This window comes from Uloborus diversus, chromosome 2, assembly GCF_026930045.1.
Source record: "Uloborus diversus isolate 005 chromosome 2, Udiv.v.3.1, whole genome shotgun sequence".
In the NCBI taxonomy this organism is placed as follows: domain Eukaryota; kingdom Metazoa; phylum Arthropoda; class Arachnida; order Araneae; family Uloboridae; genus Uloborus; species Uloborus diversus.
The window spans coordinates 107,862,662-107,890,581 of record NC_072732.1 but is presented as its reverse complement, the minus strand read 5'-3'; the positions used below and the strand labels follow the sequence as shown (position 1 = coordinate 107,890,581).

The following is a 27,920-nucleotide window of genomic DNA, read 5'->3' as shown; positions in this document are numbered from 1 at the left end:
GGGAATTATTCGGGAGGTCACAGTAGCGTCTTGTGACTTTCCATCAGGACACCCCTAAGAAAGGATTTTTTAAATATAAAAATTGATGCTCATTTTTAATCTGGAGCCGATTCCCTTCCCACTATTTCGCAACTGGTATATAACACGATGTTATTCTAGACAGTTTGATGTATTTCCTGTGTTTGTAGTGTAAATAGTGTAGAAATAAAAAGAAATGATTGTCCCCCCCCCCCCCCAGGATACAATGAAACTTTATCTGTTGTGAAAGACATTAGAAATGTTTAATAAATAAATTAATTGTTATTTAATGAGCTAGGTGTAGAATCTGTTCATAAGATTCTTAAAATTCATAATCTAATATATGACATAGAATATTTTCAACTCAAACTATGCAGAGCGTTTTTTAATTTGAAACTTTCGTTTCAGGGGAATTCCGTAGTATATCAGTCACAGTTTTAGCAGTTTTTATAGAGTCTTTAGATTTGAAAGTATGGCTGAAGTATCGATCACTATAAAAATTTGTTTTCATTTTAACTGTGCTGACGTAAGGCACTGCTTGTTTTCCATTATTTGTGGGTAACATGGCCTGTATATATGATTCATGCTGTCTCCCAAATTCGCATCTTTTGTGCATGTTGATCTGGATTGGAAAATCGCATGGTTCCCATGGCCGTCGAGATGTTGGTACTGGGTCAGATACAGCGCCAATTGGCGCACAGTTAGACGCTAGTACAAAGCCTTCCACTCCATGAGGGGTCTGCACATATAACCAATCAGATTCCTGATACAAAGCGGTGACTAATGTACCCATTGGGAGAGAGGTTTGCTGGAATGGTGGTTTACAGCCGATATGAGAATGCAATCTCGAGCATTGCATCACTACCATAGGAATATTTGCTGGAGAAGCTTTAGATGCACTGCTTAGAAGACTACTTGCATCCATGTCATAACTGTTTTTTGACAAGTCCTTGCTGTCTGACTTTTGTTTTGCGAGCTCAGAATGTGCTTGCTCGTGTGATAAATCTGAAGAACGTGGATTAGGAAACACTTTACTATTTTCATGCTGGCAACTATGTGACTTTAATGCTGAATCCGTCTTACTCATTCCCGTTTTCTGTGAATTCCATGTTTCATCTTCATGCAGTAAGAATTCTCTTTTTCGTTCGACTATAGATTCCTCGGGCCACAAACTGTGGTTAGGTTCTCCAATCCTGGCAAGCCATTCTTGTATGCTTTCTTCTGTTTTGATTTTAGCTATATCAGAAAGAGGATCTTTAATATTTGATGAATCATAGGTGTGTTTCTTTGATTTAGAGAACTCTTTACTTATTGTAGCATTCTGAAACCTTTCACGAGAATATTTTTGGACCGGACCCTGTCGTGACAGATCATTTTTCTGTGGAAAAGATTGTTGCAGTGCTGCGGCAGTTTTATCTCCTGCCTTTGCAATAGGTTTCATCAACGACAGAGGAAAAGTTCGATCTTTCATGCTTCGTTTTGGTTTGACTGGTGAACTAGATTCAATTCCTTTGGTAGAGCTGTTTGTTTGAGTATCATTTTCTAACACATCACTTTTAGAATGTTCTATCACATGAGAAGGAAACTTATTATCACAGTTTTTAAAAGCCTCACCGCTAGTCTGCTTGTGATTCAAAACTGACCAAGTCAATGTAGTATGTTTTGCATCACTAAGGACTGACGATTCTGAATTAGAATGCTCAGGATCTTCTGTATGTTTTGAATTACAATCTGTTTTACTCTGAGGAACAGAGTTTTGTGCCGGAATATTAAACGGATACATTTTCATCGGTATCGTATTATTATCACAATCTTCTTCTGATTGACTAGTAGTATCGCTTTTCAAGTTCAGAGAATCTAAGTTTTTATTATTTTCATTCAGCTCAAAGTCATTTTCGGATGGTTTACAATCCTCTTCTGAGGCATATTCATCTGTATCTTCACTTGCTACTTCTAGCCAGTTTTTTGATGAAAGACCATAAGCTGGATTTTTTGTAACTTTTACTTCGCAACTTGTGGAATTCAATTCAGTTGGTAATTCACCAGATGAATCCTGAATCTGAAAGAAAACAAAACTTTGAATTTGAATGCGAAATAATAAAATTTTCTTAATACCATTTGAACCCAGTTGCAGAAACAGTGACGCTGCTGTGTGTGTAACAAATTCTTGAGAGAATCTGCAGACTACCTCTTAAGTGGGGGGGTGAAGAAAAAATCAAAAATTTTAAAGAAAAAATCTCGAATTTCTGCAAACGATTTGTATTGTACTTTAGGAGACATAATCCATAGGTAGCATGCACTTATAGCTTTTAATTTTTGCATCTTAGTTTTAAATATTCCTTGGAGCCTATTTGGATTTTTCTCAAAAAAAATCAGTGGGTGGGCATTTGAATACTGTTAGGGCTCAATATTGTAAACAATCAATAAAATATAATTCAATAAAGGCATAAAAATGCTGTACACTACACCAATAGCTTCACGGGGGGGGGGGGGATCTTCCCCAGGTGTCACCCAAAATTTATTAAAGTGTAAATGAAAAAATATATAATTCATTTTTGAAAATTTCCCCAATTTTTAAAATTATGGATAACCTATCAAACTCAGTAGCATCAACGAGGCAGGGTTCGTACGCTCCTTCAAAACTCCTCCAATACTCCTTCATTTAGGAAATTCTTTTGAAGCGCCCTTCAAACTCCTTCATTTTGGTTTTAACTCCTTCAAAACTCTTTCTTTCTTAGTTCAAGACTACATATTCTTCTATGACAATAGCTTAAAATATTTCAATCGACAACTTAACTTCGTCACAAGGGCAATTTCAATGTAAATTCATATATTTGTTTCATAAAGATGTGACTTACATATTGATCATAGAAGTCATAAAAGTTGTAGTTGAAAATATTATTAGAAACTAAGACATTTCCCAAGTGAAGTAAAACATGCTTAAATGGTGCTTGGCTATTTTTTCAAGCTTTATGATTATTGTTTTTCTTTCCACCACACTCTGAGCAGCAAAAGTCAGGTTGTCTAATTATTTAAATATTTATAAATACATACGTTGATGTACTATACTAAGTGAGTGTGTTAAAAAAACAATTGTTTAGTAAATCAATGATATGATATTGTAAAAAGGATCATCTATTAGTGATGTCATGCCTTGAGGGGGAGACGGGTTCATGAAATTGTGATAAAGGGAAGAGAGAGGGTGACATCACAGTTATTGTAACAATATGTTTATAAAAAATATAACATGTGACAAGAGGAGGAGTTACGTGAAGTGTGACACTTTGTGATAAGTGTGGAAGACGGTCAAATATGTTGAAAAAAAGTGAAACATCATTAAATGACAGCCCATTAGTATTCCTTCAAAATCTCATTTTACTCCTCCAAAACTCCTTCATTTCATTTCTGAAATTGAGTACGAACCCTGTGGGGGGAGGTCGCACCAGATGACATACTTCTGATTCATTCCACGTCAAGTGACCTACGGGTCCCCACTCGACCATCTACAATTTGGATGAAATTTTATAGAGGTATAGAGATGTGTGTGCCTTTGAAACTAACCTATGCAAATCTTCATCTTCCTAGATCCAAATCCTGAGGATCTAAGATCTGCGAAAAATGTGATCCAAAATGGCGGATCAGCTTTTTGTGCCAAATTTGCCAAGTTTATAGTAAGTTAACAGAAAATTTTACTACATTGGAAGCCTTAAATTTTTCGCGTAGTAAGTACGTTTAGCTGTTAATATAAGTATTTTTGTGAATTTGAGCTAGTTGGAGTTTGTGTAGCATGCACGTAAACTTGTGAAAAAGAGCAATGGGGAAAATTTTTCCAGGTTTTTCGGTTCATTAAATCTGAACAAAAATAATTCAAAAGCTCATGCTTCGTGATTACATTGTGAAAATACTTGTTTTTAATGGTTTTTTAGTTGCAGAGCTAAAATATTTATTTTCTAAAACATATTGTCATCCAAAGTGGCTATCAAAACCGTTCAAATGGAAAACAGCCTATATTCAAAGCGCTATAGCTCGTTTGGCATCTTGCATCTTCTTTCCATTAAAACCATTAGAAAGAGCATATTTTTTCTAATAAGTTTTTCTTCGATGGTATTCTTTCGTTTAAGGATAAAAAAAAATGAGCTCGAAAGTCTGTGACATAACGAATTGCTATGTTTCAGAGCAGGTTGCAGAAAATTTTATCCCACTGGAAGCCTGTGTTAGGGGCTTAAAGTACGTTTAATCGGTTATATATTCAAGTATTTTTGTGAAATACTTGTGTTCGTTAGATTATGTGTAACAAGCGTTTAAACTAGTGAAAAAACGCGATGGGGAATTTTTTCCCACGATTTGAGGTTGTCATAAAATCGGAATAAAAATAATTCCAAGGATCATGCTTCGTGATTCTATTGTAAAAATACTTGTTTTTAATAGGCTACAATTGCAGAGCTTAAATATCTATTTTATAAAAGATACTGTCATTCAAAGTAGCTATCAAAAGCGTTCAAGTGAAAAATATCCTATTTTCATAGCGCTGTATCTCAAGTTCGTCGCCTCGCATCTTAATTTCGTTAAGACCATCAGAAAGAACATTTTTTCCTATCAAAATAAGTTTTTTCCATCGATAGTGTTCTTTTAAATAGATGTTTAAACATGAGCTTCAAAAACTGTTTGTCGTTCGCACGAGAAAAGCTCGTTCTACAAATTATAACGGGTAGTGATTGCCTTAAAAACGGGTTTATGGTGGTTTATAGCAGCTACTAGTCAGAATTAGTTTTTATTTATCTTTAAAAAGATATTTTGCAAATGAAATATGACAGAAAAAGAAAATTAACTCGTTTTGTCTGATGTGTTCTGTCTGTTTCCAGAACAAGATATTCTTCTGTTTTTATCATATTTAATTTGCAAACTTAACTTATAAAAGAATAAAAACTAATTCTGACTAGTAGCTGCTACAAACCACTATAAACCCGTTTTTAAGGCAATCACTACCCGTTATAGTTTGTAGAACGAGCTTTTTTCTCGTGTGAACGACAAACAATTTTTGAAGCTCATGTTTAAACAATTATTTAAAAGAACACCATTGAAGAATTTGATAGGTAACAAGAACTTCTGTCTAGAACTAGACGAGCCTACTTTCCCGTATACCCATACTACTTTCTAGTACCTGATCAATATTCTCAAAAATAGCTAAAATCCCAAATTTTTTCAAACATATTTTTAAAATACTTTAAGCTGATTTCTTGGAATAAAATATATTCCTCACTCATCTAAAAAAATTAAATGCTTAAAAAAAAAAGAAAAAGAAAAAAAATAGCAGCAACTTTTAAACAAAGCAGCTAATACACTTTTTTACATTAAAAAAATCTTTAACAGCTTTCAAAACGAAAAAAAAAATTTAAATTAATAAGCTCATTAAAATAAATACATCATATCAAAAAAAAAAAAAAAATCGTTTCTTTTTGTCTGTTGCCAAAAACAATTTTTTAAATGAATTAATGCACTTACCAAAATAAATAACAATAAAATTTCAACTTAAAGAAATAATTTTCATTGTCAAAAAAAAAAAAAAAAACAACTCCGCATATCTTTATGTAGAAACATAAATGACTTCGAGTTTATTCGCCGAAATCTGAATACCTAAATTGGCAACTCCAACGAACTATAGGGGGCACTGCAGTCACTGTCTAATGGCCGACGAAAAAACTAAAACAAACGCATCTGGTAACGAAGAAAATGTTAAAAGTGTTGTGATTTTTGTTCGTATGTATGATTTCTTTGTTTTATCCTTTATAAATCTATATTTTAAGTCCTGAGGATATTTTGGCCCACGTAGAAAGAGATTAGAATTCAAGAAGCATTACTAAACATCAAACATTAATGCAAACTACGTAGTTCATAGTTCTAAGCAGCCATTTTCACGATGTTGAGTTCGATATTTATCAATTCTTGATAAAACTAAATAATAATTGTGGCCTGACAAGAATAACAATTAATGCTAGAAAATTTAATGTGACATTACAAATTATTACCAAAAGAAGATGATACTTCTTTGCTTTGCTTGGCTAGCGCTTATTGTTTTGCATTTGTAGCTGAGGTATTTCTCTCGAATTCCCGAATCGGTTAATTTAAAATTTTTCTGTTTCGATGTTTCTAATTTCGGAGTTACGATTTAATTATTCATGTTATGCAAATCATCTACAAAATTATTACGGATATATGGTGGTAGTTTTCTTTTCAGTTGATTGACCATTATTTCTTTTTACTTATCGAATTCTGTAATCTTACTATCATTTTATTCCACTCATGATAAAAATTAAAAATGGTTTAACTAAAAACGCGAAATCTCGCCAAGGCTACTTTGCTCGCACAATACTAAAACTATTCGCAACTCCAACGAACTATAGGGGGCACTGCAGTCACTGTCTAATGGCCGACGAAAAAACTAAAACAAACGCACATGGTAACGAAGAAAATGCTAAAAGTGTTGTGATTTTTGTTCGTACGTATGATTTTTTCGCTTTATTCTTTTTAAATTAATTTTCAAAGTCTTGTTGATATTCTGACCCACGTAGAAAGAAATGAGAATTCAAGAAGCATTACTAAACGTCAAACATTAATGCAAAGTACGTAGTTCATAGTTCTAAGCAGCCATTTTCACGATGTTGAATTCGATATTTATCAATTCTTGATAAAACTAAATAATAATTGTGGCCTGACAAGAATAACGATTAATGCTAGAAAAGTTAATATGACATTACAAATTATTACCAAAAGAAGATTATACTTCTTTGCTTTGCTTTGGCTAGCGCTTATTGTTTTCCATTTGTAGCTGAGTTATTTCTCTCGAATTCCCGAATCGGTTAATTTAAAAATTTTCTGTTTCGATTTTTCTAATTTCTGAGTTACGATTTAATTGTGTCATGTTATGCAAATCATCAACAAAATTCTCACGGATATATGGTGGTAGTTTTCTTTTCAGTTGATTGACCATTATTTCTTTTCACTTATCGAATTCTTACTACCATTTTATTCCACTCATGATAAAAATTAAAAATGGTTTAACTAAAAACGCGAAATCTCGCCAAGGCTACTTTGCTCGCACTATACTAAAACTATAACCCTAAACAAATTTGGCGAAACCTTTCAGCTGAGAATAAAAGGAATAAAGTAAATTCTTTCTCGGTTATTCATTTTGTTCTACGATAATATATTCAAGAAAATATTTTGCATACTGTCCATTCCAACTAAATGCTGCTGTAAAATATGGTAAGTTTAATTAATTTAAGATTAAAAAAAACCCCATATTCTTACAAATTCATACAAAACAATAAAATTTTTTACCTTGTATAACGTTATCCAAGTTTGTTAATCCAGAATTTTCGCTTTCACCAATTATTAAGGAAATAATGAAAACTAACATTATTTTGAGAAGCTCGAGAATACTACTAAGGGACGAATTAATTTCTGTAGCTGAAAGCAAACTAAGACACATCGATTGCGTTAATAAATACTCAGAACAAACTGCCTGTGTTTACGTCAACAGACACACGTGGAACGCAACGTGGCAATGTTTTAGTTTCATTTGCAGTTTTGTAAATCACCGCAAGGTAGCGTATTCGAGCGCTGGAGTTCCGAATAACCCTAAACAAATTTGGCGAAACCTTTCAGCTGAGAATAAAAGGAATAAAGTAAATTCTTTCTCGGTTAAACATCTTTCATTTTGTTCTACGATAATAAATTCAAGAAAATATTTTGCATACTGTCCATTCCAACTAAATGCTGCTGTAAAATATGGTTAATTAAATTAATTTAAGATTAAAAAAAACTCATATTCTTACAAATTCATACAAAACAATAAAAATTTTTACCTGGTATAACGTTATCCAATTTTGTTAATCCAGAGTTTTCTTGTTTATGCTTCCATCATTTAATACTTTTTTGAAGGAAATAAGGAAAACTAACATTATTTTGAGAAGCTCGAGAATACTACTAAGGGACGAATTAATTTCTGTAGCTGAAAGCAAACTAAGACACATCGATTGCGTTAATAAATACTCAGAACAAACTGCCTGTGTTTACGTCAACAGACACACGTGGAACGCAACGTGGCAATGTTTTAGTTTCTTTTGCAGTTTTGTAAATCACCGCAAGGTAGCGTATTCGAGCGCTGGAGTTGCGAATTAAAACTTTAGCGTAAAAATAAAAACAAGTCAGATCAACAATAATTATTTCACAGTCAAAACCATAGCTGTGGAGTCGGAGTCGATCTCATTTTGGGGTAAAGGAGTCGGAGTCGAATATCTAAGAATCGGAGTCAGTCACTTGTCCTCCGTGTATAAATTTTTGCCAAAGCTACGAAGTCAGAGTCAAGTCGGGGAGTCGGAGTCCGATTAATTGTCGGGCATAGAAGTCGGAGTCAAGTGCCCCTAAATTCTCGGAGTCGAAGTCTGGAGTTTGGCGTCAAGAGCTATTTCCAACAAAATTTTGAAAAAAATCCGCCTTCAAGTACGGAATCTACATTGACTTTCAGTTTCCCCGTAGGCGCTAATGTTAAGGGATTTGAACTGTTCAAAATTGAACGGAAAATTGTTCAAATCAAAAAGATATTTTATATACAAGTTTTTCATCAAAAGCTTTTTCCTACAAAGTTTGTTTGAAGCAAATTCGCCTCACAGTTCGGAATTGCCTTGAATTTCCCCGTAGGCGCTAATGTTAAGTTTTTTTGAACTGTTCAAAATTGAACAAAAAATAGTTCAAATCAAAAAGTGAAATATGGGAATGAGGTGTCCTCGCCGAGATCTTTCGAACAAAAAAAAGTTTGTTCGAATCGGACTATTCATTCAAAAGTTATTAGGGGGGGGGGACAGACAGACAGACCGACAGACATTTTCCCCCATCTCAATACCCTACTTTCCAGTTTTTAATTTTTTAATATTTATTTAATTATTTTATTTATTTTTGACTTTTTTTTTTTGTTTTTTGCGATATTTTTAAGATGCATTAAGCCTTCTTTCATGCTTTTTTCTTCTTTTTCTGACTTTTACTGGGAAAGTAGGCTAAAAATACGTTCTTTCTAATGGTCTTAGCGAAATAAAGATGTGAGGGGACAAACTCTTGAAGCTACAGCGCTTTGAAAATAGGATATTTTTCACTTGAACGGTTTTGATAACTGTTTTGAATGACAATATGTATCTTTTATAAAATAGATATTTAAGCTCTGCAATTGTAGTCCATTAAAAACAAGTATTTTTACAATAGAATCACGAAGCATGAGCCTTTAAATTATTTTTGTTCAGATTTTATCGCTACCTAAAATCCTGGAAAAATTTTCCCAATCGCGTTTTTTCACGAGTTCAAACGAATGTTCCGGAAAAACGAACGAACTCAAATTCACAAAAAATACTTGAATATATTACTGACCAAACGTACTTTAAGCCCCTAAAATTTCAGGCTCCCAGTGTGACAAAATGTTCCGCAACTTGCTCTTAAACATGGCAACTCGTAACGACAGACACTTTCGAGTTCATTTTTATATCCTTAAACGAAAGAACACTATCGAAGAAAAAAACTTATTTTGAAAGAAAAAAAAATCTGTTCTTTCTAATGGTTTTAACGAAAAGAAGATGCGAAGTGACAAACTTGAACTATAGCGCTTTGAAAATGGGCTTTTTTTTTTCACTTGAACGGTTTTGATAGCCACTTTGGATGACAATATCTTCTAGAAAATACATATTTAAGCTCTGCAATTGTAACCCATTAAAACAACTATTTTTACAATAAAATCACGAAGCACGAGTTTTTGAATTATTTTTGTTTAAATTTTATGACAACTTAAAATCCAGGAAAAGTTTTCTATGTCGCGCTTTTTCGCAAGTTCACGCACATGCTACGCAAAATCTAACGAGCTCAAATTCACAAAAATATTTGAATATATTAACGGTGTACCGTACTTTAAGCGCCTAAAATTTCAGGCTTCCAGTATGATATAATTATCTGTACGGGGGGGGGGGGGGCGCAAGTTGCGCCATCAAAATTTTTTGGGGGTATTTTTTTTCCAAAAGTTTTTTTTTTTATTGTTAATTGTATTGCATATTTTATACATGAAAGTTTTGAATTTTGGAAAGAAAAAATATTTAAACTCATTCAACAAGAAATAGAAGCATTGATAATACTTCTCCCGCGTACTTTTCAGGGCTGTCGCCGTAGCAAGCCTCCCCCCCTCCCCGTTTTTCAGAAGTGCGGCCGCCAATTTCACTTTAGCAATGCAACTAACGAAGGAAAAGGAAAACTCTTCGTTGTTTTAAAAATTTAAAATAGTAATTACAAATGAACAAGTGAAATAATAGTGACAAAAAGTATTTTTTCTGTAAAATTTGAATTGAAAATGTAATCTTAAAATACAATTTAGGAACATCCATGATTCTCTTTTATCAAGAGTATTTAAGTAAGGGCCGCGGAAATGTACACTTCAAACATTTTTATTAACACAAAAATAAGTATTCAGTACAGTACACTCTTCACTAGGCCGCAGAGTGCGTATGTCTGCCAAGTCGCTAACTACGGGATCGGCTCAAATTAAAAACATTGTGCAAAGAGTAAAATTTGAAGAATGGGAGGGGAGGGAGGACAGGCGACCAAGCTAACATGTTGCACGCCTTGTCTCTCGGCGGCCCTGGTTATACAAAACCATGCTTCATGGTTCTGCAGTTAAAAAATAAATAAATAAAAATACATAAATAAATAGGATAGTCCATAGGATAGAAGTCGCCGAAACATTCCCATATGTATATACTTTTTTTCTTTTTTGTATGAAAAATGTTCTGAAAATCATTGCTAAGTGGAGAAAAATGTATTGGTCGCCCAAATAAATTTAAAATAGAAAGATAGAGAGAGAGAGAGAAAAAAAAAACAGTTGAATGCAAAGAGGGATTCAAAGTATTATAATGAATACTCACACCAAAAGTTCTAAATGTTTGAATGTAAAAATCGTAAGTAAATCAAAGTTTGATCAAGAGATGCAGGTGGCATATTTAAAATAAAATAAAGTGGAATAGAGACCTAAGGTATCGCAAGAAATTACCACATCCGTTCGAAATGTTAAAAGTCCTTTTTCTAAGGCCGTAAATACTTGTATTGCAAGAAAACAAAAATATTGTGCGGGAAATTGAAAACTTTATTATGGAAAATCCAAGCAAATAATCGTGTTTCACAAAGGAAAATTGGAAAAAAATATTACCACAATCTGTTTATCAATTATTGAAATTTACAATGAAGATAGGAGAAACGTAGCCAAACTGAAAGGAAGAGTGGTGAACTCCAAACCCTTCTTTTTACGTCCCCAAAGCTGGCCTGGAAGTGAGTTTTTATAACTTAGGTGTTGAAAAAATCCCGAGAAAACATTCTCAAACCCCAACCCTTCCAAAAGTCTTTCAAGATGGCCTACACCTAAGTATTTAGGACTGCAATTTCGAAAAGCTGTGAGAGTGCTTCCAACGTAACCTCCGAGAAATGCCCTCTGAATTAATCATTCATCATCATTCAAGGTCGAATAATTTTCGTCTTTTGGATTAAAAAAAAACTCCCTGAGGTGTCCCGAAACTGTCGTTCTCCAAATATTACCGAAGATCCTTAAAAATTTCATTGTAAAGTCTTCAATTCAGAAATTTTTTCGGAGGAGATCGCTTTAAAATTTCAAAAATTTCCGGAAGGGAGGGCGCATCTCTCTTCCCCTTAATATCACCATAGATCATCTAAAACTGCATTTTTCAAACTACAATGTTCAGATTTTTCCCGGGGGAGATCCCCCAGATCCCCCTTTACGTGTCACAATCACAAATAATTCACAATTGGGAATGCGTGCTTGAAGTTTACATTTTGAAAAATTATAGAACAATGACCCCGAGTCTCTTCCTCCCTTAACATCCCCATAGGTCGTCTAAAACTGTTTTTCAAATAACAATCTTAAAAATTCCCGGGGGGTGGGAGCCCCAGACCCCCTCTTCTGAACATAATTAAGTATAACTTACGATTGTGTTGATAACATAAATTTGGAAAAATTATGGGGAGAAGCTATCCTGGATCTCCTCGGCCCCTTCCTCCCAAACTTAAAATATAGTCTAAAACTGCGTTTTATGTCTTCAATTTAGAAATAATGCAAGAAGGTAGCCCTCCGACACCTCCTAATTCTGATTGAATATTATCCTTACGATTAAATTTCGATTGCTAGTACTAAGATCTAGTAATATGACTATCCCTGCTAAACTAGAAGCCAAATCTTTTCTCTCTGCATATTGGAACATGCGTTTGAAACAATTAACGGGGCGCCAAAAGCATACCCCCTCCCTTCCCCAGTTTTTTTGACCTAGCGACGGCCCTGGTACTCTTTCCAAAATTTAATGACCGTGTCTATTTTTCAATGAAGGAAACATCACAGACGGCATGGAATTAGTGTCCGTTTCAAAGCTGGATCAGACGATTTGATTTCTTTTCAATTTTTTAATAAATTTTCTGAAAGTAGCACAATTCTGCATGATGAATGCGTGTGTAAAAATGGTAAGAGGGAGAGAAGTCAAAAATGTTTTATTTTTTGTAATAATTATGACCAGTATACTCTAGTCTTCCATTGATTCTTTTGCACCTCGACAATCGTTAAGAACTAAATTTGAAGTTTGCGAACAACATATTTTTATCCCTCCAACTGACAATTAATATATTTTCTTCATCAACGAGCTTACGCTTGTGAAGAATTTTTCTCATTTCACTTTACTCCCATCTTCTCTACCATTTTTAAACTGATTGTTTCAATTTATCATTAGATGATTTTTATTAAAACTTTCATTGATGTTGGTTTTCGCTGATGGAGGTAGAACAGTCTGTTCTTAAGGTGTTTAAATTATGTTTCGTAAATTATATTTACTTTCTTCTATATCTGATATGTATAGAAGGATATTTGATTCATTAAAATTCTCGAGTTTTGATTTTCGATGTGTGCTGAATAGCTGAATCCATTTTTGAGGATTCCCGAAACATATTTGTCACGGTGTGTGTGATCCATCTTTTTTGGATATGCAACTTTACTTTTGGAAAACTTCCAGGGGAGCGCCCCTCCCCCCACTGTAGCGCCAGAATAACACCCTCTTTATCATCAAGTGTCATCTAAAACTGCGTTTGTTGAACTGCAATTATGAAAAATTTATAGGAGAGAGCCCCTGATTCCCCCTTCTTTCCTTAACATGATCAAAGACAAGCCTAGAATTGGGTATTTGGAGTATCAATTTCAAACAATTGCCGGGGGAATGGCACCGAAATTCACCTTCCACTAACATTATCCAGATCTACCAAAGCTGCGTTTTTAAAGCTACAAGTTCGAAAATTTAAATGGAGCTCCTCTCCCCCCCCCTACTCTCGTCAACATTATTAAAAAATCGTGTTAAATTTGGTTTTCAGGGCTTCAATTTCGAGAAAATTCCGGGAGAGCTTCCGAAAACTCGTTTTCTTTACGTCACAAAGGTCGGCTACAATTGCGATTTTAGAGCTTCAATTTCAGAAAACTGTTTTCCCCCCAAACATAGATAGCGTTTTTAAGACTTTACTTTTGAAAATTTTCCTGGGGCAAGCCCTAGGATCTCTTCTTTCCCTAACATTACCACGGATAGTCTAAAACTGCGTTTTTAGAACTACAATTTTGAAAACAAAGGAAAAGCCTTCTTTCACACAACGTTAAACTATCTGCAATTGTGCTTTTAAAGTTTCAATATTGAAAAATTACCGGGAAGGACACACCAAACCTTTTATCCCCCAAACATCATCAGAGATCGTCTAAAACTGGTTTTAAAACTACAATTTCGAAAATTTTCCGGAGGAGAAACCCGCGAACCCCCTATCTAAGTGACGATAAAATAAGATTCATATTTTATAGATTCATATTGTATACATCTAGTAATGACTCCATCCCAAGCCAGAAAGTTGAATCCACTCTTCCTGTAATTGTTCATACGTTTGAAAAACAAAAAAAAAAAAGGTGTTGCAAAATTCAGGGGTACCAAAACTTGTTTACTCAAGGTGCACGTTGTAAAATTTGGGAAGGGAAGGCAAGTCAACAATCCAACAATATCTCAGTTCAAATTCTATTTGTTAGCGCTACCCCCCCCCCCCCCCCCCCCATGAATTTGACTGAAAATTAAACACTCTAAAAACTGTTACATTTAACCCGATTCGAAAGCGAGAAAGTTTTTATGAAGGGGGAGGGGAAATTTGCGCCATTGAGCTTGGGGGGGGGGGGGGCACCTCTGTTTCTGTAAACTTAGTCTAAACTTGGCAATTTGGCACAATAAAAACTTTTTAACAAAAAAATTGAACCGCCGAAAAAACTGAAAAGCAAAAAATAATAAACCATTTTAATTAAACCTTAATAACTAAGTTCTTAAACTGATGTAAGTATACCTAAGTATATATTTTTGTAATAATTTAGAGTTTTTAATTAACCTTAATAACTCAGTTCTTAAATTAATGTAAGTATACCTAAGTAGTTTTGAGTCGGTGCCAAACAAGCAAATTAATTATTTTTGTAAAGCGTGAGGCGCAGCGGTGGCGTATGGCGACACGCCCCTTCGCCGGAAAATGCCGAGCGTTCACGAAGTTAAACCCGAACGTCGTCGAGTGGTCTCGAAGAAGCACGTGTCGAGTATTTGGCTGCTACTGAGCTTTTGCCTCACATACAACAGTCAAAATGTTTATATCATTGTTCATCATACTGAAGAAGGATTTCTCATCTTGTTAAAAGCTCAAATAAATGGTTTTGTGGGTTATAGTATTATTCAGCGTAAGTATGGCATAACAACTGTAGCCGTTAATTGCATACATGATCCTGAAGATTTTTCTCACTGGTTGTTTGCCTCTCTCGTGCGAGGTCCCAAAGGTTTCAAAGCTCCAACGAGAGGTACTTTTTGTTGTATACGATCTACTAGTATTCATGATTTAATGATGGCGTGTGGAGGGAGCATTTTTTGCAACATTTATGTTTATCGCCGGACATTTCACATTACATTGCTAATTTTATTTGGTTATTTCTTTAAATTCAGGTAATTTAGGGATCTTTGTTTATTTATTGTTTGGCACCGACTCAAAACTACTTAGGTATACTTACATTAATTTAAGAACTGAGTTATTAAGGTTAATTAAAAACTCTAAATTATTACAAAAATATATACTTAGGTATACTTACATCAGTTTAAGAACTTAGTTATTAAGGTTTAATTAAAATGGTTTATTATTTTTTGCTTTTCAGTTTTTTCGGCGGTTCAATTTTTTTGTTAAAAAGTTTTTATTTTATAATTTTTTGTGGCTATAAATGGAAAGAAACCTCCAGATAATGTTGTCCCGAAAGATGTGAACAATTGTGGTGGACTTTTATCAGAGGTAAAACTTGCTGCCGAATCTCGTGTGATGTTGAGACGTAACATATCAGTATCTGACGGCCTCGTCAATGGTGCAATGGGTATTTTAAAAAAATAAAATGGCCATCACTACGTAGGGATCAACTAGAGGAAGGAGAATTACCGGACTGCATATTAGTTAAGTTTGACGATGAAAACATAGGAAGCAGACTAAAAGATAGCGATGGTTGTGTCGCCATACATCCAGTGGTTGCAACTTTTCAAGGAACGAAAGGTTATGGTGACATTGAGCGCAGGATGTTGCCAATAATTCTATGCTGGGCCGTCACGGTACACAAATTGCAAGGTACGACCCTTGATAAAGCTGTAATAGACCTCGGAAAGAAAGTGTTTGCTAAAGGACAGGCATATGTGGCACTGAGTAGAGTAAAAACACTTGAGGGTATTGCTTTATCTGATCTAGATAATATTCAAAATCGGACTATTCTGTAAAAAGTTATGTGTGGTCATACATTAAAAAAAATATATACGTGTCGACTTGAGAACCTCCTCCGTTTTTTCGTCGGTTAAAAATAGTATGTCACCATCACTAAACTTCGCCCTATTTTTTCTAAACAAATCCTGAATATAAAAAATGTTTGACGACTGGCACTGAAAACTAACCCTAATCACAAGTATCAGAGATTGAGAGGTCTACACTGCCGTGTGCAGGTAAAGGGCTATAACTGCAATTTTATCTTTTTTTTTTTTTTTTGCATTTTGTCATCATTGTTTGTACGTTAGCTTTGTTGTACAGACTAACTTATTTGGTTTCGGCTAAAAAAAATCTAATTCCAACATTTCCCAGTTGATAGTACTGAATCCAGCGCACAATTCTTCAAATATCTCGAAAACTCATTTCTGCAGATACTGTCGTTTACCTGCTCAAGACAGTACACACGAGAGACATACAAGTCTGCATCTCATTCATCGTGAGGTTTTTTTTGTTTTTTTGTTATACCCAATTCAGCATCAAAAAATCTTAGACTGAACTACTAATCGCCCCTCTTTCCCCACCCTTAGGGTAGGATTCTTTCCCTCAAATTTATATAGGAACAACTTCAGGCTATACCCTTTCCAATAAAAAAAAGAATATTCTAAATCCGACTATTCTGTAAAAAGTTATGTGTGGTCATATATAAAAAAATCTGTGAGTGAACAACAAATCTCCCCCTTTTCCCACCCTTAGGGTAGGAATTTTTTCTCGAAATTTATATGAGACCAACTTCAGGGTATAACCTTTCCAATAAAAAAAGAATTATCAAAATCGGACTATTTTGTAAAAAGTTATGTGTGGTCATACATTAAAAATCTGCTTAAAAATGCAGAGACTGAGAGCTCTAAATCAAGAGACTGACAAATCCAAAGCTTATTCATCGTGAATTGTTTTTTTTTTTTTTTTTTGTAATACACAACTCGGTAATAAAAAATCTGTGAGCGAACAATAAATCACTCCTAATATCTCCCCTTTAGATAAGGAATTTTTCCAAATTTACTTGGGACCAAATTCTAGGTATACTCTTTCAATTAAAAAACAACTATCGAAATCAGACTATTCTGTAAAAGTTATGCGTCGTCTTACACGAAAAAAAGTAAAAAACCTGTGAGTGAACAATAACTCACCCCTGTTTTCCATCCTTTAGGATAGGAATTTTTTTTTCCAAATTTATATGGGAACAACTTCTGGGAAAATTCTTTCCAATGAAAAAAGAACTATCAAAATCGGACGAACCTGTAAAAAGTAATGCCTGGTCATACATGAAAAAAAGAACTTATATATACGGGTCGACTTGAGAACCTCCTCCGTTTTTTCGTCGGTTAAAAAACTAATCCTAATTACAAATAATAGAGATTGAGAGGTCTACACTGCCGTGGGCAAGTCAAAGGCAGTAACTGCATTTTTTTTTTTCATTTCTTTTTTTTTATTTTTTTGCATTTTGTCATATATTGTACGTTAGCTTTGTTGTACAAACTAACTTATTTGGTTTCCGCTGAAAAAAATATATAACTCCAACATTTTCTTATTGTTAGTACTACTGAATCCAACACACATTTCTTCAAATATCTCGAAAACTCATTTCTGCAGATACTGCCGCTTACCTGCCCACGGCAGTACACACGAGAGACATACAGGTCTGAAGCTCATTCATTGTGAGCTTTTTTTTTTTTTTTTTTGTAATACCCAACTCAGAATCAAAAAATCTTGGAGTGAACAACTAATCACCCCCTCTCCCCCCCTTAGGGTAGGAATTTTCCCCTCAAATTTATAGGGGAATTACTTCAGGCTATACCCTTTCTAATAAAAAAAGAATATTCAAAATCGGACTATTCTGTAAAAAGTTATGTGTGGTCATACATTAAAAAATATATATATACGTGTCGACTTGAGAACCTCCTCCGTTTTTTCGTCGGTTAAAAATAGTATGTCACCATCACTAAACTTCGCCCTATTTTTTCTAAACAAATCCTGAATATAAAAAATGTTTGACGACTGGCACTGAAAACTAATCACAAGTACCAGAGATTGAGAGGTCTACACTGCCGTGTGCAGGTAAAGGGCTATAACTGCAATTTTATCTTTTTTTTTTTTTGCATTTTGTCATTATTGTTTGTACGTTAGCTTTGTTGTACAGACTAACTTATTTGGTTTCGGCTAAAAAAAATCTAATTCCAACATTTCCCAGTTGATAGTACTGAATCCAGCGCACAATTCTTCAAATATCTCGAAAACTCATTTCTGCAGATACTGTCGTTTACCTGCTCAAGACAGTACACACGAGAGACATACAAGTCTGCATCTCATTCATCGTGAGGTTTTTTTTTTTTTTTTTTGTTATACCCAATTCAGCATCAAAAAATCTTAGACTGAACTACTAATCGCCCCCCTTTCCCCACCCTTAGGGTAGGATTTTTCCCCTCAAATTTATATAGGAACAACTTCAGGCTATACCCTTTCCAATAAAAAAAAGAATATTCTAAATCGCACTATTCTGTAAAAAGTTATGTGTGGTCATATATAAAAAAATCTGTGAGTGAACAACAAATCTCCCCCTTTTCCCACCCTTAGGGTAGGAATTTTTTCTCCAAATTTATAGGAGACCAACTTCAGGGTATAACCTTTCCAATAAAAAAAGAATGATCAAAATCGGACTATTTTGTAAAAAGTTATGTATGGTCATACATTAAAAATCTGTGAGTGAACAACAAATCAACCCCCTTTTCCCACCCTTAGGGTAGGATTTTTTTTTCAAAATTTTTATGGGACCACCTTCGGGGTATACCCTTTCCAATAAAAAAAGAATTATCAAAATCAGACTGTTCTGTAAAAAGTTATGCGTGGTCATACATTAAAAAAAAAAAAAAAAAAATATACGTGTCGAATTGAGAACCTCCTCCGTTTTTTCGTCGGTTAAAAAGCTGATCCGCCTTCTTGGATCACATTTTTCGAAGATCCTAGATCCTGAGGATTTGGATCTCGGAAGCTGAAAATTTGCATAAGTTAGTTTTAAAGGCATCTCTACGCCTCTATAAAGTTTCATACAAATCGGTGATAGTCGAGCCGGGACGATTTGAAAAATTAGATCAGTTGACGTGGAATGACTCTTCTGGGGGTGCCACCCGAATGGAATTTGCAAGTTTATGAAAAACAAATACTTCACTTTTGAAAATTTCCCCTAATAAATTGTATGTAATCTATTTAATGCAGTAACATCGCTACGTTGCCGTGCTAAGCGCAAAAGTCATATCTGCAGCTGAGTTAAAAATGAGAAATTGCCGTTTAAAGTTTTTCGCCTTCATGCAATTGATTCAGATGCAACTTTTTCAGATTTTTTTAAAAGATATTTCCCATTCACAGAAAACTGAAAAATTGTTTTTAAGTGAGATGTATGCTAAAGAACCCCTAGAAACTGTAACTAAATTTTAACAAAAAGTGTAGACACGACTTTTCTGTTTATCACGGCAGTACGAGGGTAAGAGCGCTTGCGCCGATCGATAACGATTTGGATGGTAACGATTTGGTTTATGTAAAATTTAAATTCTGAAATACTCCCCCCCCCCAATGTTTCATATTATAATTAACCCATGAAACCCAGTAACGGGAAGGGGAGTAGAAGGAGGGAGATGAAGCCCAAATGGATTTAAGAAATCATACAAAAGTATCAATACTGTAATTCCTTTTAAAAAAAATCTCAATATTTAAAAATATATTAGTTTGATCGAACGATATAATATTTCATTTCTAATAAAATCATCTTACGTTTTTGAAATTACTTTTCTGTTCAGACAAAAAAAAAAAAAAACGAGCTGATGTGTGCATCACATGACTTCCTATTACTTCAGTTTTAATGTCATTTTCACATTATTATCAATTTTAATGTGATTCAATAGTTTATTCTCTAAATATCACCAACAGTGGCCAAATCAAAACAGATTATATATATAAAAAAAAAAAAAAAAAAAAACCGCCAAATTTGCTGCCATGTTGGCGACAAAACTTGGCGACCAAAAAAACTGGCGATATATCGTTAAGTGTCCGCCAAATTACAACACCACTTGAGTATACATCGAAATTAACAATGATTTCCCCCCAAAAAGGGGCAAAATATCCGTTAAGAAAACCCGAATGCAACCAAATTTCAACTTTCTAGGACATACCGTTCTTGAGTTATGCGACATACATACGCATATCCGCATATACATACATACATACATACGGACGTCACGAGAAAAGTCGTTGTAATTAACTCTGGGAATGTCAAAATGGATATTTCGGGTTATACGTTGGATATACGTTTTTAAGCACTTATGTGCGTGTGGTCGGGTTGAAAAAAAAAAAAACTCAACAATAGTTCGGGGGTGAAGCAACATGGAAATTAAGGCCGAATTTTGAGTGAAATTTTTTTCGCGAATACAATACTTCCTTTTGTTGTAAGTAAAGGAAGAGATAACTTTCATAGGATTAAATTATTATCATTATTTAATCCTATGAAAGCAACAACTGGCTTATGGTAGCTATAATAAGCAACGAAATTTTTGCATTGTTCTTCTGGCTTATTAATCATTTGTAATTGTAATTTGGATTGTTGAAACGAAACTAAATTTTTAGCTCGATCAGAAGCAAAATTAACATTAAAATCCCGGTTAAAATTAAAGGAATTGTGTAATAAATAGAACCAACTTCAAAATTGCTCTAAATTAAAAATAATTTTATTCTTTGATCACCATTCAGACTACTTTCAAACATAAGTTTTGATGTCGGAGCAAAAACAATAGATTAAATGATGTGTTGTTTCTAAATATTTCGTTTATCAGAAAAAACACTCAAACTTACGAAACATTTTAGATTTTACTCTGTGATGAACAAATTAAATGTTTATTTATTATTTTTATTTTCTCGGCCGTCCCGAACCCCCGCGTTGCGGAGTCTGCGGGGATGAAGTTCGTTTAAAATATGTACACCTTATCACAGTTCAAAACCCAAAATGAAGCGAAATATTTTTAGTATAACTAATCGCAAAAATGTTTTGTTTTGAAAAGAAATTTAAAGATTTAATACTGTTTAAAATGTTAATTGTAAATAAATTTTATCTCCGTAAACAAACCACAAGCTTAAATCTGAAACGATAAAATTTGCGTATTATTACGACCAGGCAAGGTTCTATATTTTGCCCCCCCCCCCCTTGCAAAAATCACCAGTGACCCTAACCGCACACTTTATTATATACCCTCACCCCCCAAATAACTAACTTTTTAACGAGTGATTGTTTAAAAGTTAAAGTCAGTTTAGATGTTATTCTGTGATGCACAAATTAAATGTTTATTTATTATTTTTTGTTTTCTCGGCCGTCCCCAACCCCAGCTTATTTAGTTAAAAGTATATACTTATTTAAGTATTATTCCTTTCACAAATGTCTCTAATACTAATTGTTTAAGTATATTTAATTTTTTAAAATTGTGGTTTAGTTTGTTTTACTAGGATAAGGAGTCATGTCACACAATAAATTCTCACCTCCGTTAACTCAACACAAAATGCCATCCCTCATTAACACGTGGCAGTAATCACATCAAATTTTATTTTCCATGATACAAGGATAATTTTATTTTCCGTGATACACACTTGTTCATTTTTAGCCATTAAAAAAGTTGTGAGATTTTTGTCGAAAAACAAGAAGATGGATTTTGTTTTAAAAACTAAGTGTGGTTATTGTGACTTCTCACCTTCGTGAATTTGAATTTCAGGGATGTAAATTAATGTAAAAAAAGATGTGAACGTGTTTTCATATGCTTAACATGTGCAGATTGTAGCAACGAAGAAACAAAATATTTCCCTGAAAATTAGGCCTATATTAATGGAAAATTCCTCACCTCCGTGAATCTCACCTCCTCGACAGACCCTTATGAATGTCATTATTTTTGAGGTGAAAATAACTGATGGAGGGGAAACACATCAATCTTAGGCATTTTAACAAAATTATAAATTGCCAGTATCTTCTCAAATTTACTACATACTATTTTTAGCACACATTTGAACTAAAAGGATAATTGCTAATTAAGCCGTAGTTTAATTTAGGAGAGCTTAATATTAGATTCCCACTAATCGTTAAAATAGCTCATTGTTTGCACAATTAACAAAACTGCTACTTTGATATTAAATTGACCTCGATTTTAAACATTAAAAGTTTTTTCTTTTTTTTAGTTCCGTGAACAAGGCATTATTTTATTTATTTATTTTTTTATTTATGAGTGAAATAATTGGAACTTAGCAGGGCCATTGTTTATGGTTGCTTCTAATAACACTTTCATATAAGAATGAAAAAAAAAAAAAAAAACTAAAGGTTTCGAAATTGAAAAATATTTGCTTGCGGCGGGCGGGTTGGTGTGCAACGCAGCTCCCCAGAAGTACATCGTCTTTAGTGCCAATGATACTTTTGGGATTTCCTCTCCTGTCGCTTGTTACGGCTAAAGTTTGCAAAAGAAAGTCAGTTAACTTTGTAACTAATATTACCTGATAATTAAAGTCGTACAAAGATGAAACTGGGCGAAATGAACTCCTCTGAAATCTTTGATTCGTTTGGTACTCGATTCGACCTCTTATCGTCCTTAGAAGATGCACGAGGTCGAGCATAGAGCTATCCAGGATCTTGCAAAATTTCGAATGTTTTTGATTCCTGGTTTGACCCTCAACTCGCTGCCGCACTCGATGAGCTCGATGACATACATAGGTACAAATACTGGATAAATATTGTCGGATTTTAATGCATAAATAAGTTAGACGGCGGTAGTCTCAGCTTCCTTACTTTTTTTTTTAAATATTTTTGATTCGCCCAGCCCTTCTACGGCGCTTTGGTGTACACCTACTCAGTGGTGTTCCCATAAGTATATATACTCCATATACGTCGTATACTCTCAAACTTTTTTCAGACACATAGCGTATACGCTCAAGCTTTAAAAATTTTCAAATTATGACATATCTTAATATATAAAAATCAATGTCCTGAGATAACATATATATATACATACAGTGGCTCCCAAAAGTGTTCGTACACTTTGAAATTTTTTAGTAAAACCAAAATAACTCAAAACTGAATTCGAATATAAAGTCCAATATGTTTTCACATCATTCCTATGTCATTCTAAATACAACCCATTGGTTTTTTCAAAATATTGACGGATCTTCTTTTTGAAATGGGTCAGAAAACGAAGAAACAGAGAAATAACACGCCACAAAAGTCATCGTACACTCAAATATTTTTGAATAAATTCATGATTAAAAATATCATATGCTGTTTGATTAATATGTTTGCATTGTGTTGACCCTTATAAGTCATTTGGCTTTAATTTTTTGTTTATTTATTCCTTAATATTGTGCTTATTACTGTAAAATGGCTGGTATTCGTAAAAAACCGTAAACACCATTCAAAATTTGAATTTTTTTCCCACAATAGTGGTAAATTGGTTTGAAATGTCTCTACATTAGTTATTTTATTCAATTTTATAGTAAAGTGCTTGATAAAATGCTTTAAAGAAAGGAATCGGACCGAAAACAAGGTAAGAAAAGGTCAACCGACAAAGTTGACAAAACATGATCGTAGATTTAAAGTTAAAAAATTTATGAAAAATACACATTTGAGTACTGTAAAAGTTTCTGCAGAGTTAAATGAAACATTTAACATTTAATTTTCACCTAAAATTGTTCGCCAAGTTCTCTGATTAGCTGGATTAAATGGGACCTCTTCCCGCAGAAATTTTCTTGGACGAGCGAAAAACAAAAAGCTTACGCTTCTTGTCGCAAAATCAATGATAAATAAGCTAAAAACGTTTTAAAATCATGTCTTACTTACAAATAAAAATTAATTCAACATTTTTGGCTAAATTGTTGTGTAACTGTAAGTAGAAGAAAAAAATAGGAACTTAATCTTAAGAACTTAGTTGGATCAGTTAATCAGGACGGTAGAGGTGTTTTAGTGTGAGGGTGCATATCAGCATCAGGACTTGGTAGTTTGTAATTTTTTGATGAAATAATGAATCATGCTGTTCTTTTAAATATTTTAAAAACCAATTTCGAACTCTTAGCCAAAAATTTGGTTATTGGAAACAACTTTGTTTTTTTTTATCAAGATAACGATAAGAAGCACACGGTTTTCAACGTTTGCTTCTAGTGCCTCGGAAATTGTCCTTAAGTTTAGAAAATACCCCTCAATCTCCAGATTTTAACTTAATGTAATGTATTTAGAGATACCTGGAGGCTAGATTACGAAAATAGGGTTTTAAAACGAAAACAGATCTAGAAACAGTAAAACTCGAAGTGTGGTAGATCACTTACTCAGACATTACACAAAAAAAAAAGAAAGAACAAGAATGAAATCTATTCCCAGACGTTTAAAAGGTGTTATGAATACTGTATGATATTCTACTAATTAATAACTTAATCAAAAGTTAGATTATTCAATAATATATAGACATTTTATAAAGTGTACGAAGACTTTTGTGAAATAAAATTTCCGGCACTTTTTGGTTTTTGATTTTTAAAAAATTAAGTTTTAATATTTTTTAAAAACTTTTCATGTAGTTTTGTTAAAAATTAATCACAGATCTTGTAGTTAAATACCTATTCCGAAATATTAATTCTAACCATTGGATTGGGGCCTATTTCGTTGAAAGCCGTAGGTGTACGAAGACTTTTGGGAGCCACTGTATATATATATATATATATATCAACGCACAGCCGAAACCGCTGAAGCTTCAGACTTGAAATTTGGCAGGCATGTTCGCATGATTACAAAAGTAACCACTAAGAAAGGATTTTTCGAAATCTCAATTAGTTCGGGAGAAATTAATTAAAACCCCTTAATTTCTGCGAAATTAAAAACCTGTCATTTAAATTCAAATCTTTTATTTTCGAAGGCTTTCCTCTATTCAAATCATTATTCAGTACTTCATCTCAACTTTTGGTCGATAGCGAACTATAAATTTGATATTGTTTTTGTTTCTCACGTGATTCTTCGAGACTTTTCTCAAATCAAATCATAATGTTTCTGTCTTTTGCTTTTATTTTTTCAAAACTAGAAACGAAGTTTTTAAGAACATCATCACAGGCGGACTATCCTTTTGAATTTAGAAGAGTGCAGTTTCCTGTTAAAGTTTGCTTTGCAATAACCATTAATAAGTCACAAGGACAGACTTTAAAAGTAGCAGGGATCACTTTAAGAGAAGACTTTTTTTTCACACGACCAATGTTATGTCGCTTGCTCCAAAGCCAGTTCATCAAGCAGTTTAATAATTTTAGCACTAGAAAAAAAACTAAAAATGTTGTATACAAAGAAGTTCTAGCTTAAACATAGGTATAACAATAGAATGTGGATGACCTATGTTTGCAAAGATAATCAATACTTTAAAAGGATCGTTAATAACAGTTAAAGATCAGTTAAGGAGAAGGGCTATATATATATATAAGGAGTCCAGGGGTCTCGGGATCTTTCCAAAATTTGAAAAAGTTATAGGTAATAAGTAATTATTATAGGGGATTTTCAAAACTAGATGCACCAAGCATTGTTAACCCCTGCTAATTTAATTACCCGAGCAATGCCGGGTACGGGAATGCTAGTTATGTATATAATCGCATACACATATTGAGCATAACTGATTACTGGGGGGTATACCTTCAGAAAAATTGATGGGAATATCATTGCACCTACCTCCATTCCTCCGAAGCACCGCTTTTTACAACGTTTTAAAAAATGAAAGTGGTTCTGTGGAAGTTCCAGAGTTTTATAATAGCGCATTTCAGACAATTACGTTGTGGGAAAAATTTTACAATTTTCACTAAAAAGTTTTGCTTAGCGTGATTGTACGGCATGTACGCAACACTTACAGATTTTTAAACACAAAAACATTTTTTTAGAAAATTTGACAAAAAAATTAGAATGAAAACTTTGTATTATGATGCATATAGGGATTCCGTGTATTCAAATACATCATAATCAAATCAAAAGTTAATGTCTAATGATCTAGGAATAAAGTTCAAATGCGTAAAGATGTGACACATGGAAAAATGGATTGAATATATAATGAATAATTACAAAACTTACCACTTGGCAACAAAATCTGTAATCGCAGAAAGTACAATGTTCCAATTGGCATCTGATTTCTTCCGAACTATTTGCGACATCTGTGATATCTTGAGCGCAGTTCGACACTGAATACAACTCGCCTGTTGCAGCTAAAATAGTAAAAGAAATGTGTTACTATTCAGAAAAAAGAAACGAACGGCAAGCAAATCACATAACTGAATAATGTCTTAGTAAAAATGCCTTTTTGCTTGAAAAGTAAAAATCAGAAATAACATATAATTGAATAAATTTTGCAGATTAATACAGATGCGTGTTTTGCCCCCCACCCCCTCTGTGCACGACCCTGGTTACAAGGAACCCCTTTTTCAATGCAAAATAAGTGAGCTTGTGGATGAAAAGACCTGTCTTTTTATTCAGAAGCTCACTTATTTTGCATTGTAAAAGGGGTTCCTTGCAATCCCGAAACACAGGTCTGTAGTTATCTGTAAAATTGGTGCAACTAGATATTGTTATTTCTTATTTTTAATGTTTTAGTAGTTAGCTTTACTTTCTAGACAATACTCGACAAACTGTAAATTGATCTGTAATTTGTCAATTTTTTTCTGTAATTTTGTTAGTTAAACGAAAATCTGGGGACTATGAAATTACATTTGGTGATCAAATTTTATTTTTTACCAAAAGGGAGGAGGAAATTTCATTTTGTTCCAATCGTAACGCAAATTTTAATCTGATTCTTCCTAACAGACTCAGACGATTTAAATCTTTGCAAACCAAATAAGATTGAAAAGCTATCTTCGGTGGTTGGTGAACGCCAACGAGCAGGGTGCGGGGCCTCTAGATGTTTCTTAAACTATTATAAGGATGAGTTTTATGCCTTGAAAGTATTAACAAAACTATTATTTTTAGAAATGGCAATTAGTATGATGTGGTTATGAAGATATATTATGGCCGATTTGAACCCGTAGGTATACACGAAGATTATATTTACAGCGTGTACCATTGTAGTATTTTTATTATTTATCAATCTTAAATGATGGAAATTTTGTATTTGGATGAAGTTCTGCTATTTAAGTTCCTCTATATGTGTGTTTTTCCTGAAACACGTGATTTTACACACACACACACACACACACACACACACACACACACACACACAAAAAAAAAAAAAGTTTTTAAATGTAAAATCTACTTTAGTTACGCTTGGGGGGGGGGGGATGAAGCAAACTAACTGTAGACGATTTTACCTTGACGACAAAAATTACCAGCCTCTCTAAATAAATATGCAAACAACGAGCTAGACTTATTATCAACGACGGTCAATTGAAAGCAATAAGCAATCGTGATTGCTCAAACAAATTATTAGAATTTTCAAAGAAATATTCCTTTAGCATCACACAATATAAACTAGAATATAAATATAAACGAAAATGGTTTTAAATAAATATTTATTGTAAGTAATGAATCTCTACTTATAATAAAGCTGAAAGTCTCTCTGTCTGGATTTCTGTGACGCACATAGCGTCTAGACCGTTCGGCCGATTTTCTTTAAATTTGGCACAAAATTAGTTTGCAGCATTTTTTTTTTTTTTTTTTTGAAAGAAAAGAATTAAATAATTACATAAAATGAGGCTACGAGCTAGATTTTCAAATGCGGGATTTGATTTAACTCTGTTACAATGCACTTTTATGACATTTAATTTCCTTTGTAAAGTGTCAAATATTATTCAACATGTTCTTCCCATATTTGCTGAGAATTCAAGTGCAACATAAACAAAAGTTCTGACAGTCGATAAGATGGAATTAACTTAAATCTGAATTCTGCTGGGCCACTTAGCATTAGTGTTGTACCAATGTGCATAGAATATTCAGAAAATTTTCATGAAACAAAATGTGGGGAGCC

At 33.6% G+C, this 27,920-nt stretch overlaps 1 protein-coding gene across 3 annotated transcripts in view; it reads right to left on the bottom strand.

Moving 5' to 3' along the window:
- Positions 1 to 271: 271 nt before the first annotated feature.
- Positions 272 to 27,920, bottom strand: part of LOC129235328 (uncharacterized) — a 114,821-nt gene continuing 87,172 nt past the window's right edge. For 2 of the 3 annotated variants that reach the window (XM_054869094.1, XM_054869095.1), the window contains exons 4-5: positions 26,030 to 26,169; positions 272 to 2,077 (exon numbers count right to left, since the gene is read on the bottom strand). In XM_054869094.1, the coding sequence (XP_054725069.1) occupies positions 404 to 2,077; positions 26,030 to 26,169 (1,814 nt within the window). In that variant the 3' untranslated portion in view covers positions 272 to 403. The remainder of the gene's footprint in view (positions 2,078 to 26,029; positions 26,170 to 27,920) is intronic. The other variant, XM_054869096.1, reaches the window with a different exon arrangement.